This window comes from Musca vetustissima, unplaced genomic scaffold, assembly GCF_032173495.1.
Source record: "Musca vetustissima isolate MV318-11 ecotype Yass unplaced genomic scaffold, APGP_CSIRO_Mvet_v1 utg66048, whole genome shotgun sequence".
In the NCBI taxonomy this organism is placed as follows: Eukaryota; Metazoa; Arthropoda; class Insecta; order Diptera; family Muscidae; genus Musca; species Musca vetustissima.
In genome coordinates, this window is record NW_026875050.1 from 1 (window position 1) to 17,345 (window position 17,345).

The 17,345-nt window shown below is 33.7% G+C and overlaps 2 protein-coding genes across 2 annotated transcripts; one reads left to right on the forward strand and one right to left on the reverse strand.

Annotated features, from left to right (window-relative positions):
- Nucleotides 1-5,598: 5,598 nt before the first annotated feature.
- On the reverse strand, nucleotides 5,599-15,182 carry LOC133337561 (uncharacterized; the record flags this gene model as incomplete). Its single annotated transcript, XM_061545777.1, has 4 exons — nucleotides 5,599-5,718; nucleotides 5,887-6,003; nucleotides 14,627-14,777; nucleotides 14,870-15,182. Coding segments are annotated over 4 exons (699 nt in total), but the record flags the coding sequence as incomplete, so codon positions are not given.
- On the forward strand, nucleotides 6,966-8,904 carry LOC133337562 (uncharacterized). Its single transcript, XM_061545778.1, has 2 exons — nucleotides 6,966-6,985; nucleotides 7,116-8,904. Exons 1-2 carry the CDS (start codon nucleotides 6,966-6,968, stop codon nucleotides 8,902-8,904), a joined length of 1,809 nt encoding a protein of 602 aa, XP_061401762.1.
- Nucleotides 15,183-17,345: the final 2,163 nt, after the last annotated feature.

A 17,345-nucleotide genomic window follows, 5' to 3' on the forward strand; every position in this document is an offset into this window, starting at 1 on the left:
TTTTTATTTCCAAAAAATTCAAAATTTTTATAATAAATCGATGGATATTTATAATGCCAACTGATGTTATTCAGATTTAAGTACAATACACCCTAACAAACATGAGTGACACTCAAGTTAGGGTTTCTATTTAAAAATGTTGTATTACATTTTTGACTATCACTGATGTTGGCTAGTATGTACTGCACTTTATATATAATTTCAAATTAAATTTATTTAATATTGTTTGATAAATCAAATGAAATGAAAGTAATCGGTAAACTTTATTTATAACTAGCCAAAATATTTAATGAAAATCTATTAATTATTTGTTTTCCTTTTTACGAATTATGATGCTCGAAAATTTCTCGCAGCTTTTGAACACTCATTTCCACAATTTCTTTTCGTGCAAAATTTTGTATCAACGTTTTGATTTGCTCGTCTTTGGTTAATGCTAAAGTGGATTTTTTAAGAATTGGTTTTGGGCCTAATGTCATTTGATTTGTCGTCGGGGCAGTTGGTAGTGGTGTTAAATTATTTTCTATTTTCTTGCAATCTTTAGTTATCTTGGTAGGAGGTTTTCTATAGCCCAAATCTTCCTTATTTAATAAAATTTCTTGACTATCTTCCTTATCGCTTATTACCAAAGATTCGGATCCTTGCATTGCAGAATCATTTTGTCGAAGATTGGTATCATTGGAAATATTACGTAGATTAAAATCGAGTTCTTTTCCAAAAGTTGTGCTACGACAAAGCAATAACATCACTAATTTATGCCAATTTTGAAGAGCCTTCATACGCCTGCCTTCATTACAAGTTTCAATTGTCGTGTGGTTTGATATATCAAAAGCACTTTCATACACAAGATCTTCACTCAATGATTGTGAATGTTTGGAAGAATCAATTACAAGGTTACCAGCAGCAAGACTTTCCTCATCCTTATACCCATGGAATTGAGGTTGTTTCCATTTTCTTTTCATTATGACACGCCGATTTCGTTCGGATAAGAAGTTCCCATAATCGACGCGAGTTTTTAAACGTTCCTTACCATCCAAAGAAGTATCACTAGTTATATTCGAATCTTGACGACTGAAGGACCCATTCCCCTTTACCACAGTACAGAATGTAGTTTGTTTTATACCTTGCGCTACCTCGCTGCGCAATTTCTTCTGCAACATTTTATGCATATTCCAATTGGATATTTGATTGCCATACTGTTTGCGCTCCCTAACTTTCATTCTCTTTTCTTCTTCTTTTTGTCGCTCGCGTTCTTGTATTTGTCTCTTCGAGAGTAAACCAATTCTTAAGGCCTCGGTGGGGTCTAAGGGCATGGTTGCACTAGTTGTTGACGGCAATATCTCATTACAGCCATTGAGCTGCGAATAAACTTCACCCATTTTACGAGCTTTTAATAAATTTTCCAAGCGTGGATCATTGGGAGGAGTTGCTGGTTCCTCAGGAATACTCGAAAATTTCTTCCTTTTAAAGTTGGCCACCTTAAGATCTTCTATTTCCTTGAATAGTCTTTTCAACCGAACTTGACGCATTCTCTTCTCTAGGGCCTTTTCATCGAAATCTTTTATACGTTCATATTCTTTTTTTAATTTTTGTAGCTGTCCATTTTGTTTACTTGCCGATACCATTCTTTTCAAATATGGTGTTGATTTAATTTGATACGACATAGTATTATTGGAAATGATTTGGGTTCTAATATTTCACTGAAATAATTTTGGAGCTTTTTTGATTTTAAATAAATTAAATTAATAAATTAAATTTAAAAATGGAATTTGAAAGATAGTTTCAAAAATTGACATTAGCTTTTATGGAAAATTTTGAAGTAAAATTCAAATACATATTTGGTTTGTTCCCGTACTACAGGATTCTACAATTTTTTTCCTTAGCTTATGGAACAGACATTTTAAAGTACAGATAGTCTTTGGGAGGAAGACAATGGAACATCAACGAGCAAAAGGGAATATATCCCAGCAGGAATTGCAAGACGCCTCGTTAGTCTGGTTTTATACATGCAACTTTTTTAAGCAACTCTACTGCTGCTCTCTTCGATTCTCTTTTGAATTTCTTCCCCATGTCCCTTTTTATGCCTCTCACTTCTAAGAACTCAAAGTTGCATGTACAAACCCAGACTCGCAAATTAAGAGCTGTCGTCCGATAAAGTAGTAACGATGTTCAAGTTGCTTACCGCTGAGGGCATTGAAATCTCAGCTTGCAGTTGTTCTGTTCCGTACTGCAGGGGTCTACTAATTTTTACTATTTGATAGATTTCATAAACGAAAAAGGGTTATCGTAGTAATAAATAGTACATTCTTGCAGTACGGGAACAGACCATGTGACTCCAAATAATCGTCAAAAATGCTCATAGCAAAAATCGAATTCCCTTACAATTAATTTAATTATTTACAATTTAATTAATTTTTCAAAAATTAAATTTCGAATGTCCATCAATTTTTTCATTTTCGTGCGATGTTAATAATCCTAATTGATGCTAGAGTCAGACATGTACTCTTTCGAATGCCGTTGGAATCGGACGATCCAGTGATCGCAAATAATATCCCCCATTACAAAAGCAATTACAAAACAACAACATTTTCTTATCCTTTATGTCTTCAAGTCGAGAATAGGGGTTCCCTTTACGATTTTATCTAATCTTATGTAGAACCCCCTTCGAAAAATCATACAGGGTTATGAGGTTAAAGAAATGTATAACCCTAATAAACAATAATAATAATAATAAGTTATTTTAATGCACCCATAACACATGTTATGTTTGAACAGGGTAACACAACATCTTTCCGTTATAAACACTATACTGCAATAAAAAAATCTATGAACCACCTTGTGCATAACGTCAACAAAACCTTTTTCGTTTACTTTTCTTGAGCTTTCTTCAAATGCCGGTGCGAAACGTAATTTTAATTAATTGCTCAATATTTTTTTGTTAAAAACGTGCAATAAAAGAATATATTATTTTAGAATTGTGCGATATATAGTGAAAGTGTCATTTAGGCTTCATTTATTTTGAGATAAATTGTGTCGAAAGTAGACAATGACGATTTTTTTTTTTTTGTGAAAAGTGCGCGGCGTCCTTTTTTATTATTGCCTTTCCATTGATATTCACGTGGCATTTGGTTCGGTTTCGTTATTTCCTGCATATAATTAATTCTTTCAGTTCGCGTAAATATAAGTGTATAAAAACATTATTAAATTGTTCCAGCTTCCTTCGTAGCAATTTGGATGATGACTTCGGGCACGTTATGTAGGTAAGTCTGCTGCCGAAATTCGATTCTTCTGCAATAGAAATAACATGTCCCCAATTTACTTTATAGGTGGTGCATTTTAACAGACAGGTATGTGCTGCAACATTTTCCTATTCAGTAATCTATATAAAATTAAAACACATTTGGGTGCATGATTGAATTACAACATTGAATCGGAACCTAAATACTTTGGAATACGTTGGTACGTTCTTATCAATTTCACCTTATTTTCAAATATGAATATAAACCTTATACCATATAGAATTTCATTACCAGATTTCTGTTTCGTGATATTAAACATGGAACAACGATTTGTTGGATTTTTAGATATCTGTGAATTTACAGACCGAATTTGATATCTAGACACAATTGAAGCCCTTTTCATTTTTTTTGCAGTCTTTGGGCCTTGATTACGACGTTATGCTTCTACTTTGCGGAATTTCGTATTTCCGGATATATGGGCCTCCAATATCCCTTTCCTATGATTTACGTGTCTCCTTTATAATTAAAAAGGTTAAATACATTGATTAGAAACTAAATGTATTGGGACAAAATGTTTTTACAAAGGAGATTCTGTTGCTTAGCCGGAGTTGCCACCTGTCCATAGAAAAAAGTCGTTAATCCCCGGCCGTAGGCCGCCCACCTTCAAAAACTATTCGAATCAAAAGAAAATTTCAAAGTTGTCATCTGTCCGTAGGAGAAATTCTTAATGCCCTGTAGAAGTCCGGCCACCTTTTCTACTTCTTTTTATGAATTTTGAAAGGGTCACCGTGGAATTTTGGAGGTCCATATCTTAGGAAGTACGGACTTTTTCGATAAGAAAATTACATTTTGTAATCAGAACTTCAAACGCATTTATTTATTTTTATTTATTTATTTATTTTAAAAATGCAATTTGAAGCCCCAAAGGCCGATTTTAAATAAATTGCAAACCATACTACTCCATTTAGTTTATACCCATATTTATTCATCAGGAAATACAAGAGTCCAAGAGGAACTTTAGAGGCCCATATTTCCGGAAATACGGATGTCCGCAAGAACTAATTTATATCGGTTTAATCAAGGCCTCAAGGCCAACGTAACGACGAAAGGGACAAAAATTGATTTGTTCCACAAAATTATTTCATTGCGAGCTGTGCGTGGGATGACCCATCATCTCCACGGTTTGCCAAAAAGAGGCTGGATTGACCGCCTTTCACTGTTCATTTTTCACGAACAATTTTTTTTTTAATTTGTCCAGTCTTCGAAGCCCTTACACAGTCGACAGCTTTTTTATGTCCTACTCATGCGCATAGATATACGATACGCAACTTTTGGCTTCCTATAAATAACTTTTGAGTACCGCGATCTTTTTTCTTTGCTCGCTTTTAAATTGTGCCCAGGTGTTCATGCCAAAAGTAATGCATGCTGGAGGATGCTTCTATGACGATTTTGCATTATATGTTATGGAACGATTTCACATTCTGTGATCTAGAATGTTTATTCATCTTCACACAAAGATCAACAATTTTTCAAAGCATCGATTTTTTAAAAAATATTTCGATTTTATTAATTTTTTTTTTTTTGAAAATTAGCAGGGAATTTTTGAGAATGATCAGAGCTATAAAAGTTGATTTTCAGCTTGTATGTAAAGACTCCCTTCAGCTCGTCTATAAAGATTCCCTTCAGCTCGTCTATAAAGACTCCCTTCAGCTCGTCTATAAAGACTCCCTTCAGCTCGTCTATAAAGACTCCCTTCAGCTCGTCTATAAAGACTCCCTTCAGCTCGTCTATAAAGACTCCCTTCAGCTCGTCTATAAAGACTCCCTTCAGCTCGTCTATAAAGACTCCCTTCAGCTCGTCTATAAAGACTCCCTTCAGCTCGTCTATAAAGACTCCCTTCAGCTCGTCTATAAAGACTCCCTTCAGCTCGTCTATAAAGACTCCCTTCAGCTCGTCTAAAAAGACTCCCTTCAGCTCGTCTAAAAAGACTCCCTTCAGCTCGTCTATAAAGACTCCCTTCAGCTCGTCTATAAAGACTCCCTTCAGCTCGTCTATAAAGACTCCCTTCAGCTCGTCTATAAAGACTCCCTTCAGCTCGTCAGGGGTTTACTACTTTTATACTTACAAACGTGAACTTCATATAAAGAATATACATATTTGATAAATTTATTTATTTAGTTTATTTTTTTGTAATAGGCACAGAGTTCGAAGCACAGCTGTTGAATAAAAAATAATAGTTCTACAAAATTATTTAATAATTAATTTGTAAAGTTTATTTTGGGCAGCGCATATGATGTAATCAAATCTGCATATGGAAATACCAGATTTCCTCTTCATACAGATTCGATGACACGTTTCAAGTCTCTAGAAGCAGCGGCATTTATCAGTTGGGCACTGAGAATCATAATTAAGACATTGGTCCATGCACCAGGTGTCGGTACCTTCTTTACCAGCCAACTCACCAATGGCGACACATTCTTGACTGTAAGAAGAAAAATAGGTTTTTAGTAAATATTTAAGACGGATTTTGTAAATTATCATATCAAGAGGTAGACGAGGAAAAAATAATCACGTTAATTAATGTTGTGATTCCTATTTGATTGGTTTTTTTGTCAATATTTTCGATTATTTGTAAATTTATAATACTTACGGGCAATGACAGGCCGTTGCCGGACAATTGGGTGGATAACGCAAACAATTAGTTTCGCACCAATTATCCATACCAGGTAAAGCACGGAAGGCAGGAGATGCAATACATTTTTGATCTCTGTAAGTGAAAAAAACAAAACATAAGTTTTGTAAGGTGTAAATTCATGTCAAAATAATTATTTCCATACAAGGTGTATTTAATAAGGTGTATGCATCAGATACAACAACAAATATTTTACAAAAACAACATTGTTGTTATAGAAATTAAATTGTCATGCTGACAATAAATTTTTGACAAAAATAAACAAAAACAATTATTAATTTTTTTGTCAAGAATTATTCTTTGAGGAATAATTAATGAATTTGTGTATTCTTGGGTTATTGGCGGTTTTAGGTCAGTGAAAAATAAAGTTTAAGACCTGGTCGCGATTAATTTTAAGTTTCCCACATGTAGCCTATGGCTCCTTGTGATGTTTATATTGTGGATTGCAATCTATTTTTTCTATGGAGTGGCTTCAAATCTTGCCATCTTAAAGAAAATTAAAGGATATATCCCCGGCCAGAGACTAAATCATGAAAATTGTGTTGACCGTATAAAATCTTTCCATAGGCGTATTTAACCTCCGCCGAGAATTGTGACAAGCACCAAGGGACCGATTCCAATATAGGCTAACATAATCTCGATTTTATGAGTAGCTGGGTTTTCTGGACAGATTTCCACACATAACATAAAATATGTGGACCAATCGGTGAACGGGGTTAAAACTGGGCCTAGGTTTCCTTTCTTGAATTTTTATAATTAAAAAAGCCTCAAATTAAAAACAATTTTTGAAATCGAAATGTAATATTGAAAATGTTTTTGACAATTTACTTTACAAACAATAAAGAAAAAAGTTTGAAACCATATGATTGCCACTTACACCTTATTTAATACACCTTGTTTCCATAGAATTTCAGTTTCAAAAAAGAAAAGAAGTTTGTCACACAAAATAATATAAACTTTTAAAAAATATAAAAAATAAAATATAGATTTTTCAAAATTTATAATAGCAAAATATTGTGCTCCCAATAATAACTAAAATGAGCAGCAATAACAACAGGTATGTAACAATTAATCAACCTTCGAAGTTTGACCGATATTACCTCCTTCCAAAATCAAATCTTGGGATATCTGTCAAACTTCAAAGACTTCCGTTGAATAGATATCACTGACATTTTAATTTATTTCAGAAAAGAAAATGTTTGGGATCGTCTAAGCAGAGTACGAAAATCGACGAGTTCGGAAAACCTCACCAGATCTAGAACGAATTTGAGGTCAAAGCCATCACAACGTTTTCAGCTAATGAAACAAATGGCAGCAAATCATCATGAGCAGCAACAACAACAAATTTTATATCAACAAAAAATGCAACATCAACCTCCAAAGCAACAATCAATGGCCCAAAAAGAAAGTCATCGGCGGCCCTTAACCCCTAACTCAAATCGAAGTGGTCCTGGTGTTTCACGTGCAGCCAAATGTCGTCTACCCAAACCTATTGTAATGCCTCAGATGGATAATCGGGGATATTTCTTCAATAATAAACCCACAAAAATGCTTAAAGAACTTATGAATGCACGAAGCTTAATCAATTCCAAATCATCTATGGCAATGGATGAGAATCGAACAGGTGCGGGACACAGTAGTATATCAATTCCTAGAAAATGGTCAACAAATTTATTGACACCACCAAGCTACACAAAATTATCTCGGGAAAAACAAGATTATGAAACCGAGGAGGAAGAGCTGGGTGAAGAGGAGGAATATAAATTGGCACCCCTAATGTCTTCAAGATCACATTTCAATTTGGAAACGAGTAGCCGCCATATCTTTAGGCATTTCAATGAAGTTCTACAGGAACGAGGCAGAGGTGATATGTCACCAGAAGAGTTGGAATTAGTGAAAAATGTCCTCAAATCTGATGAACGTTATCGTTGTGTAGATAAAAATAATCCGGAACTATTTAAGGATATTCTCAAGGACCAACTAAAGGATATTCTTAAACATGAACATGTTGTCAAACAGGCTTTACATAAATTGGAATCTAAAGAAAGTCTTTATCCAGACGTACACAATAAAGAACATTTGGAAGAGTCCCAGATTTGCACACCTTGTCCGGAGGAGCCAAAGAAATTGGAAGTAGATGTGGTGTTTAAAAATGTACCCTCTCTCGAAAGAGAAATATTAATTCTACGAGCATTGGGTGAGAAATTGGAATCAACATTAAATAGAACCAATTCACAACGAAATATTGTCAAATATCAAGACATCAAGGACACTGAGAACAGAATAAAAGAAAATCTGAATTCAAATATTCCACCAATAATATTGCAAATAAAACCCTATGGTTATGTGAGAGGTCCCGAGCACAATGCCTCAATTGTATTGGCCCCACTAGGCATCAGGCTTATTATTGGTATTGCAATGGAATTTTATATTGCTCAAAAATCTATTGTAGAAATGAAGAACGATGCCAATCAATCATTCTTTATGCCACTGGATTCCAAAAATCCCGAAATGAAAAAGACCTCATTTATGAAACTCAAAGAAAATCCAAATATTTTCATAAAATACATTAAATCAAAAGATCCGGCAGTTTCATTCAACCTACTGGATCATGATCCAATCTTCTTTAATAATATTCTGAAGAATAACAAAACAACAAGTGATATAACAATCGATAAAGATCAGGAGGAAATCAGTAATGCAGAACTCCAAGATTCATTTACAACTTTTACTCCAGGCGAAAAATTAAATGAAGGAAATGAAAAAATTCTCGAAGTAGTTAACCTCCAGCAGCGACCTCTCATGAGAGTTAGACAACGTCGCCGCATTCGAAAATCTGTTACCCCTCTGCTTGTAGACAAGCCCGATCCGAATCCAAAAAACCATCTCTTGAAAACCATTTTGGTTGGCGTAGTACAAATCTCCTGTTTTATGCTACTTATTATGGCCTTTACCCTACCCGATGCCAAATGTTGAATATTTTATCAATTTTGAATCTCAAATATTTGTATATAACTGATTATACTTTTTAATTTCTGAAATGTTTAACGGAAATTTCGGAAGTTCAACTTATGTTTATTGAGTTTAATCCATTAGTTTAACTTCGGTAATATCCAATTGCAATAAATTATTCAAAAATTTAAGAGTTTTAACTGAAGTAGTATTGAAAATTCTCGAAGGAGAGTTCATTTACATAATTTAAAATTGCAATGAATGCTATATTTGTTTAATATGAAATTATACTTTTTTCATTATAAACTTTGTCATTACCATGCCACGGAGTTGGAGTATGTGAGTAGGAGTAGGCTAAGTTTCCAGTAGGAATATTCTGTTATTTTTAGCGCACCATCCTAACAGATATACGTACGCACATTTGTTAATCGGCTCTAAATTGCCTGCAACGGATTTAGTCCAAATAAACATTTTTCCGTATCAGATTGTATATACCCTTATTAGCCATACGGCTGAGGGTATAAAAATAAATGTCTGGTACGGATTGTTTGACCATGTCAAGGCTCACTGGTCATTTTTAGACTGAATTGTTATGTATTTACCTGAACGATAAAGTGATTTAATTTGGACCACAAAACCCCATCAAGTTTCATTAGTGTATTATCTCCAGAAATGTTTCACTCGATTTGCCGCCTAAATCGTGAGATTTGATGATTCTACAATATTTTCTGGACTATAGCCATATCATGGTAAATTGCTCTCAGGAGAAAGAAATACCAAACTACCCTCAGCGGAGAAATTAGACTATACCAAAAATGATGTGTGAATTTTGTATGGGAGCCATGTAGTAATTAATTTAAAACTTAAATTGAAAATTTTCTGTGAATATGCCAATTAAAACCATTCCGACAGAAATCCTCGAAATATTCAAAATTGAGATGTGCGTGAAGATAAAATCGATTTTAACTAGCAAAAAATCAATCCACCCAATGTAGCAAAGACACCTATAACCGATTTTAGTTCAATATAACATATTTTAAAATTTAATGAGCCATTGTGCTATAAATAACACAGGCAAATGGGTGGCACTTCCGGAAAGGTGCCAAGCGCTATTAAAAACGAAATCATTTTTTTTTTCAAAAAATGCATATTAGTAAAATTTGAAATATTATCATCGATGCCCATTTTTAAATGGCACACCAATACGGAACCAGACATTGGAAAGCGAACTAATTCGAAAATCGAATTATCTGGAAAAGTCCTTCATGGATGTTATCCAAAAAGTTTTATTAGTAAAATTTGAAAAGTTATAATTATGCGAAATTCAAAAATGAGAAATTTGAGGGGTACCCCGAAAACTGCACCAATGTTAATAATTTTTAGTACATATACAGTATTTTTCGGTTAATTGACCCTACGGTTATTTGGTTTCCCCGCTTAATTGAACCACATGATGTAAATTTTCTCGGATAATTAATCCCTGTTAATTGATTTTCCCGTTTAATTGGTTCAAAATTCATATCATCAAAAATAAAATTCCTCTTATTTTTCACCGGTTAATTGCATTATTATTGAAAAATAATCAGACATGTTTGTAAACCAATGTTTCCTTTTGAGAATGTGCATAGAATCACTTTCTGAGTCGATTTATGCATATCCAGACGGACGGACGTCTGTTGATGTTAAATTGTAAACAAAGTACATGTCGCATTTATAATCCGGCCCAAGGACGAACCCTATTGAAATTGAAAGAAATCGGCTCAAATTACATATAGCTCCCATATATATTTTCGTCCGATTTTATGTAAATGATGCACCGAATTCCCTATATATTTTTACGAAATTTGGCATAGAATATTGATTTATGACTAGGATAGTGTGTGCTCAATTTTGTGAAAATTGGTTCAGATTGAACAAAGAGTTCAATTAAGCGGGTATCGGATAATTGGTTTCTCGGTTAATTGAACAAAAAGTTGTGCAAATTTTGATGTGGAATTAACCGAAAAATACTGTATTTGGAACTTCGTGAGAAACTCATATTACGTGTTTTAGCCAATTCGTTTGACACAAGTGTCAAGGTTATAAAGAGGGGTGGATAATACTATAACATGTCCAACATAGGTAGGACATACACGTAAGCCAATTGAGGCCTCTTGTGCGCTCTAGAAATGCGGAGAAAGATATAATTAGGGAAAGTTTAGATTGAAATATTTTCGGTTTGATCCCCCTTAGAATCTAGTAATTCCGTGTTTTTTTGAGAATTCCTTCAGTCTTCTCCATTCACACCCCCTCAGATCGGTTAGTCCGTGAAAAGTGTCATTCCCCAAGAATTGTTTCCGAAGGCATGTAAATCCTGGACAATGGCACAGTAAATGTTCCAGCGTTTCAATGCCTTCCTGTCTCTCATGCCTTGCGTCTCATTCGCCCATTCCCTCATCTCTTGGCGTGTCGCTAAAGGCTTTGAAGGTATTCACACCTATTGTGTGCAGTAGCACTCGTAGCTAGTTGATTTGCTATCTCGTTGCTTATGATTCCTTTGTGACTCATATAATTCGTACAGGTCCTTGTTTATACATTCCAGTACAGTTTTTGATTTAACTATTTTGGAAGATATTGTATTTATAGCTTGTGTGCTATCGGTAATTATAATTATTTATTTTGTCCTTGGTTTGAACTTAACCAGTAAAGACACTCTGTTATAGCTTGAACCTCCGCTGGTATGATCGTGCTGTGATCTATAAGGCGAAGAGAAATTTCGGTACCCGGTTCTTCGATAAAAAGTCCCAGTCCAGTTTTTCCTACTAGTCGAGAGCCATCTGTTACTACCTGTTACTACTCTCGTTTCAGGTATGCAGTCTGAATCAAAGGTATTGATTGTTGACTAAGTAGTTGCCTGTAATATGTTTTTGTGCGGTATATTGTGTCCGGTGTCTATCCACTTGAAGCTGCAACCACAGCTTCAAGGCCCTAGTTGGTGATGTACGTATTGCCTAACATATACCTAGGTAACACGTTCTCTGAACTTTCTGCAACGCTTTTACGTTACATTTTTTGTACATTGCTGTCCATCAGACAACAGACGCGTATGTTAAATTTGGTCTAATAACGCTCTTATAGATCCAGTGTATCATCTTAGGATTGAAATCCCATTTAGAGAATACGGCTCTTCTACAGAAAGACCAGCATCTACAGGCCTTGTCAGCCTTTTGCTGTAGCCTAACTTTCCATTTAAGTTTCCTGTCTTGAATTACTCCTAGATACTTAACTTTGTTTGATATATGGTTATCGTTTAGTTTTGTAATATGGGCTCTTCATACTGACCTATTTTTGTCTTTCTAGTAAAACTACATATCTACGTTTTGTCCGGATTTACGTTTAAGCCCCTCGGTTTAGCCCAATCGTAGGCGATGTTTAGCACCTTTTAGCACCACCTGCATAGTAAATTAGGATTATTTTCCCTAAGAAGTATTATAACGTCATCTGCATAACAGACTGGATCTAATCATTCATCGGTTAAGTTCTTAAGAGTCCATTTATGGTAGCTACCCACAGGATCGGTGGCAAATTCCCTCCCTGTGATGTTCCTTGACCTACTTTGTCTCTGATTGTTATGTCTTGTAGGCTACAGCTAATCTATCTATTCCTTAGCATATAGTTAAACCAGTCTATGATTGCCCGGTCAACTTGGAAAGTATTTAATGATTGGATAAGTGTATTAGTGCTGTCATTGTTGAAGGCTGCTTGAATGTATACATTTTATAAGGTATACATTTTCTTAGCGAAGGTGCCCTCAATATAGTGTACTACCTTATGTAGTGCACTGATCTCCCCTTTACATACGCATGTTGTTTATATTTCAGCGTATCATTGGGTATACTTCTCTATATCATGGTGTCGATTGTTCGTTCCGTGGTTTTGAGTAGGAACGAAGTTAGACTTATTGGCCGATATTATTTGGTGTTGCGTAGTTTGCCTTGCCGGACTTGGGTATGGAGACTACCCTGGCTTCCTGCCAAGTTTTTGTTGTGTACGTTAACCTTAAACACGCATTAAAGAGTGCGGGTACCATTATATAGTCCATATGTTTCCGACTAATTCCCACAGGTATGGGATGGGTATATGCAAATTTTCAAAAACATATCTTTATTGGTTTAGAAGTTATTGTAATTTAATCGGTAATTTCGACCCGTGTACAATGTCGGAAGAGTGATCATTTAACGGGGAGCAGCGACAGTTTCGGTTGAATTGTGCGGCCGAGAATTTGAAAAGTTGGTTCAACGTATTGGTAAATGTGGACGTAATAATAAAGTTTGTGAAATGTCTGAAACAGTTTGCGTTGGATTAAATGATGTCAGTTACATTCTTGAAAATCCTTTTTATTCATGGCGAACTTTTTTAATTTTATTCGAGTTTTGGTTGGCTTGTTCAAATTTTCAGAATAAATTATATAACCGCCATCTACATGTCATGTTAGTGACATAGAACTTACTGCTGTGTTATCAAAATGCAACCCTGTCTTCATTATTTGAAGTGGTATTGCTATTTCTCAATAGACGGCACTGCTCAAAATATATACAAGAAAGAGGTTGCCACACATAAGTATTTATACGTTAGTTTAAAATTGAATATATTAATGCAGAATATTTACAAATTATTATTTTTTTATTTTAATTATATGAACTTATATCATAAATTATTATATTAATCTTATAACCATAACCATATTTAAAGAAAGTCAAAGAATAAAACAGCATTTAGTAAAAGTTTTATTTGACAGATTTATTTGTTTTTTATTATTTAAAATTATGCTTTATTATTTAGTTTTTTATTTTATTTTTACACTTAAGCTAATAAAAACCCCAGCCAAAAGCATTTAAAAATTTACAACTTAAAATGTACAATAAAACATATCTAAAAATAACATTAAAAATACTAATAAACAAATAGTGAGCAACACGTTTGTGATGTTAATGGCAGTAATTTTTGCTTTTTTATAAAAAATAAAAATGGTTAAATGCATTGAAATCAGTTTCTTAATGTTTTTTGTTTGCTTCTCTTTTTGGTATTTTTTAGTTTAATTTTTTTGTGCGCTTTTTTTGGTATGAAAAATGTTTAAAATGTGTGAAAGTGTAATTTTAAGGGTATTTATACATATGTGTTGTTTGAAGTGATGTAATACAGTCCATCGAGGTAATAACGAAACTATTTTTTGGTTCCATATCAGAAACTATAAGAAATCTATCCGATTGGGTCCAATAAACATTTTTCGTTATAAGCCTGTCTGACTGCTTAATTAAATTTGCATTATAAAGCCAAATAAAAGCGTGTGTGTATTTATGTATTATGTGCAGATGTATGTGCGTGTGTATGTGTTGATGGTGTTGGCGTTATGAGCGGAACTAAGCACCTGATGCCTTAAGCAGATCAAGATCAATTCCTCTCAAATAGTTTGTGCTGGTATCTTTTAAATATGTGCGTAAGCATTTACAAAGAGATAGACATTTTTTGTGCGACTCTTTTATTTTCTTTCAAGCTGTAGCAGTATTAGCAGAATAGAGTAGGTAGTCTTAGTGCTCCATCCTCCATGTAAGACACTAGTGTCTTGAGGAGTTTCTATAAAAAGCAAAAAAGCATAGATCGATATCAATAATTTATATACAGAATATAATTGTGGCAACAATGGTGATTTATAGCTTCACGTTGTTTTTAATATTGTCATACTGTGGCTCCTTGCCACTTCACTTACCTTACAATCAATGGGAAAACATTATTATCCTCGGGCGCTCTATAATCTCTGTAGTACAACAGATAGGGATTCTTTTTGTTAACGAATATTGGTGGCAGACCACCACCAGTGTTGGAAACAATGGCAATATCAGCACAGTTACGGAAGGTTTCTGGAAAAAAAATCATTACAGAAATAATAATTTTTGTATTCAAAATTTATTTTTTTTTATTATGTTTTGCATTGTTGTCATATCTCTCTTACCAGCTTTACCACAACCCACAGCCTCAGTACCATTGGCACAAGTACCCCACATATTTGCTGTATAATAGGTCCATTGCAAGACACATTGGGTACAGGTGACATAGGGTGGCAAACGAACACGATAACGGAAAATATCCTTCTTTTTAGCTTCACGTGGTATCAAGAAACGATGTTCCCGACTTCCAGAAATATATAGGGGATAACGATCAAAACATTCCTGTGTGGCTTCTTTACGGGGATTATTGTTCGGACACAAATACATTTCAAAGCGACCATAATGGTTGGCAGTCAGCTCAACTTCGACATCAATTTCCTAAGGGGAATAGACATTACGAAAGACAAAAAAAATATTTTTTTTTAAAATAGAAAATTAATGGTATTTCCAAAAATCCTCGATTGTCTAACCTTCAAAAATATTAAAAATTAAACAATTTTTACATTAAAATCTTCTAAAAGATTCACGATTTATAGTCGAAACGTTTTTTTTTTTAAATACGACTTTTGGTTTCGGAAATATTAATAACCCACTAGTCTAAAATTTGCCCGAATAAAATCTTCGATTTTTTTCGCAAAAGCCTTAATTTATTTCTTGACTAAAGGACTTATTTTTGGTCTAAAATTCCCTCAATAAAACTTGGTTATTGGTCTTAAATCTGTCAATAAAATATTTGATTTTTGGTTTGACGATTTTTTAATAAAATCCAATATTTCAGGTCTACATGTCTTCAAGAAAAATCAATGATGTTTGGTCTAAAAGTCCTTCAAAAAAAAAAATATATATATATATATATATAGGGGAGAGGGGGGCTCCTTTGAACGTGTGGCACCTTTGAACAGCGCCCATAAAATCTTGGTTTAATATTTTTCCGACCCGCAACCACATTTTTGTATATGGCAATCTTGTTCTCTATATGCGTAAACCACTTTGGCTTGCTTTTTTAGTTGTCGAAAAATTGTGCATGGGTGACCATGTTTTCTCAGTGTCATTGTAAACTTTTATTCATTTGTTTCTAAGGACGCAGGAAGAATTCTGTGATAGTTTTCTTTCGTCGAACAAATTTTTTGCATTCCAACAATCATTTCAAACATAACTAATGTAATTTCTTTCATATATATTTATTACAAAAAAAGTTATTTTAAATTTCCGTAAAATGCCATGGGTGGGGCACCTTTGAACATGCCCATTGAACTCGAGTAAAAAAAGAGTTTTTAACTTTTGGCTTCGATTTCTCAAAATTTCAAATGGGCTAATAAGATTACGAAATTAACTGTATTTTTCACCATATTAATTTTTGTTTTTAAGTCATTTTATGTTTTAATAACTTTTTATCTAAATTTTGAACATTTTTTATATATTTTTTAATGAATTCATGCATTTCTGATATGTATGAATAAAATACATACATATTTGAACATATGCACTGTAAAAAACCATGTCGTTCAAAAATGCCAACCCCTGTTCAAAGCTGACCCCCTGGGGGGCAGTTTTGAACACTTTGATTTCGTCTATTAAAACAGTAATAAAATATATTTATAAAGCTTATAGTATGTCATATGTATATTCATTTTAAAGGTTACATATGTACCTATTAGTTAAAATTTATAAGAAACCAAAAATTATAAAATAAAAAAAATTTATAAGGCTTGAAAGCAAAAAGTGTTCAAAGGTGCCCCCCTCTCCCCTATATATATATATATATATATTTGGTATAAAAGCTCGTAAAAAATCTGTGTGTTAAAAAACACAATTTTAGGTCTTAAAGCTCATTAATAAATTTTACGAATTCTGGTACAAAGGCTCTTCAAAAAATCCATGATTTCTTGTCTAAAATTCCTTATATAAAGTCCAGAAATTATTCAATAAAATCTAGACAAGTATTCGTAGATTTTATTGAATAATTTCTTTATTTAAATAAAATTCTTGTGAAAGTCCTTGTCGAAAGTTATTTAGAACATTCTGGATTTCTCGTTTGAAAGTCCCTCAATAAAATCAACTATTTTCGGTCGAAAAGTTCTTAAATAAAATTCACGAAATCTGGTCTAAAAGTCCATCAATAAAATCCACGAGTTTTGGTCTAAAAGTCTTCCAAAAAATTCACCACATCTGGTCTATAAATCCATTTATAAAATATACTAGTTTATACCCGCTACTTCGTTAGGGAATGTGGGATATATTTAAACATGTTTTAACATATTATTTTATTTTCACAGAAAACTGCATATGTCAGAAAAACTAAGCTATCCACACATTAATATCGACAATAAATTAAATTTGAGTACCCTTTTGTAGCAAATTTCATGACTCGAGTTCACCCAAATTCAAATTGTACCAAATTTAGCATACATTATTTCCAATCCATCATACTTCCTGCATACCCCGATCCTACACCCTCACAATTATATCAAGTTTAGTACACAATAGTACGAATTTCCAATATTTCCTACTGAACCCAAATCCACATCCCCACAGTTATCC

Bases quoted from the DNA above. Each gene is read 5' to 3' on its own strand.
- LOC133337562 (XM_061545778.1), top strand. From the start codon at position 6,966: ATGAGCAGCAATAACAACAG. The intron at 6,986-7,115 runs GTATGTAACAAT...AATTTATTTCAG, and splicing joins ATGAGCAGCAATAACAACAG to AAAAGAAAATGTTTGGGATC.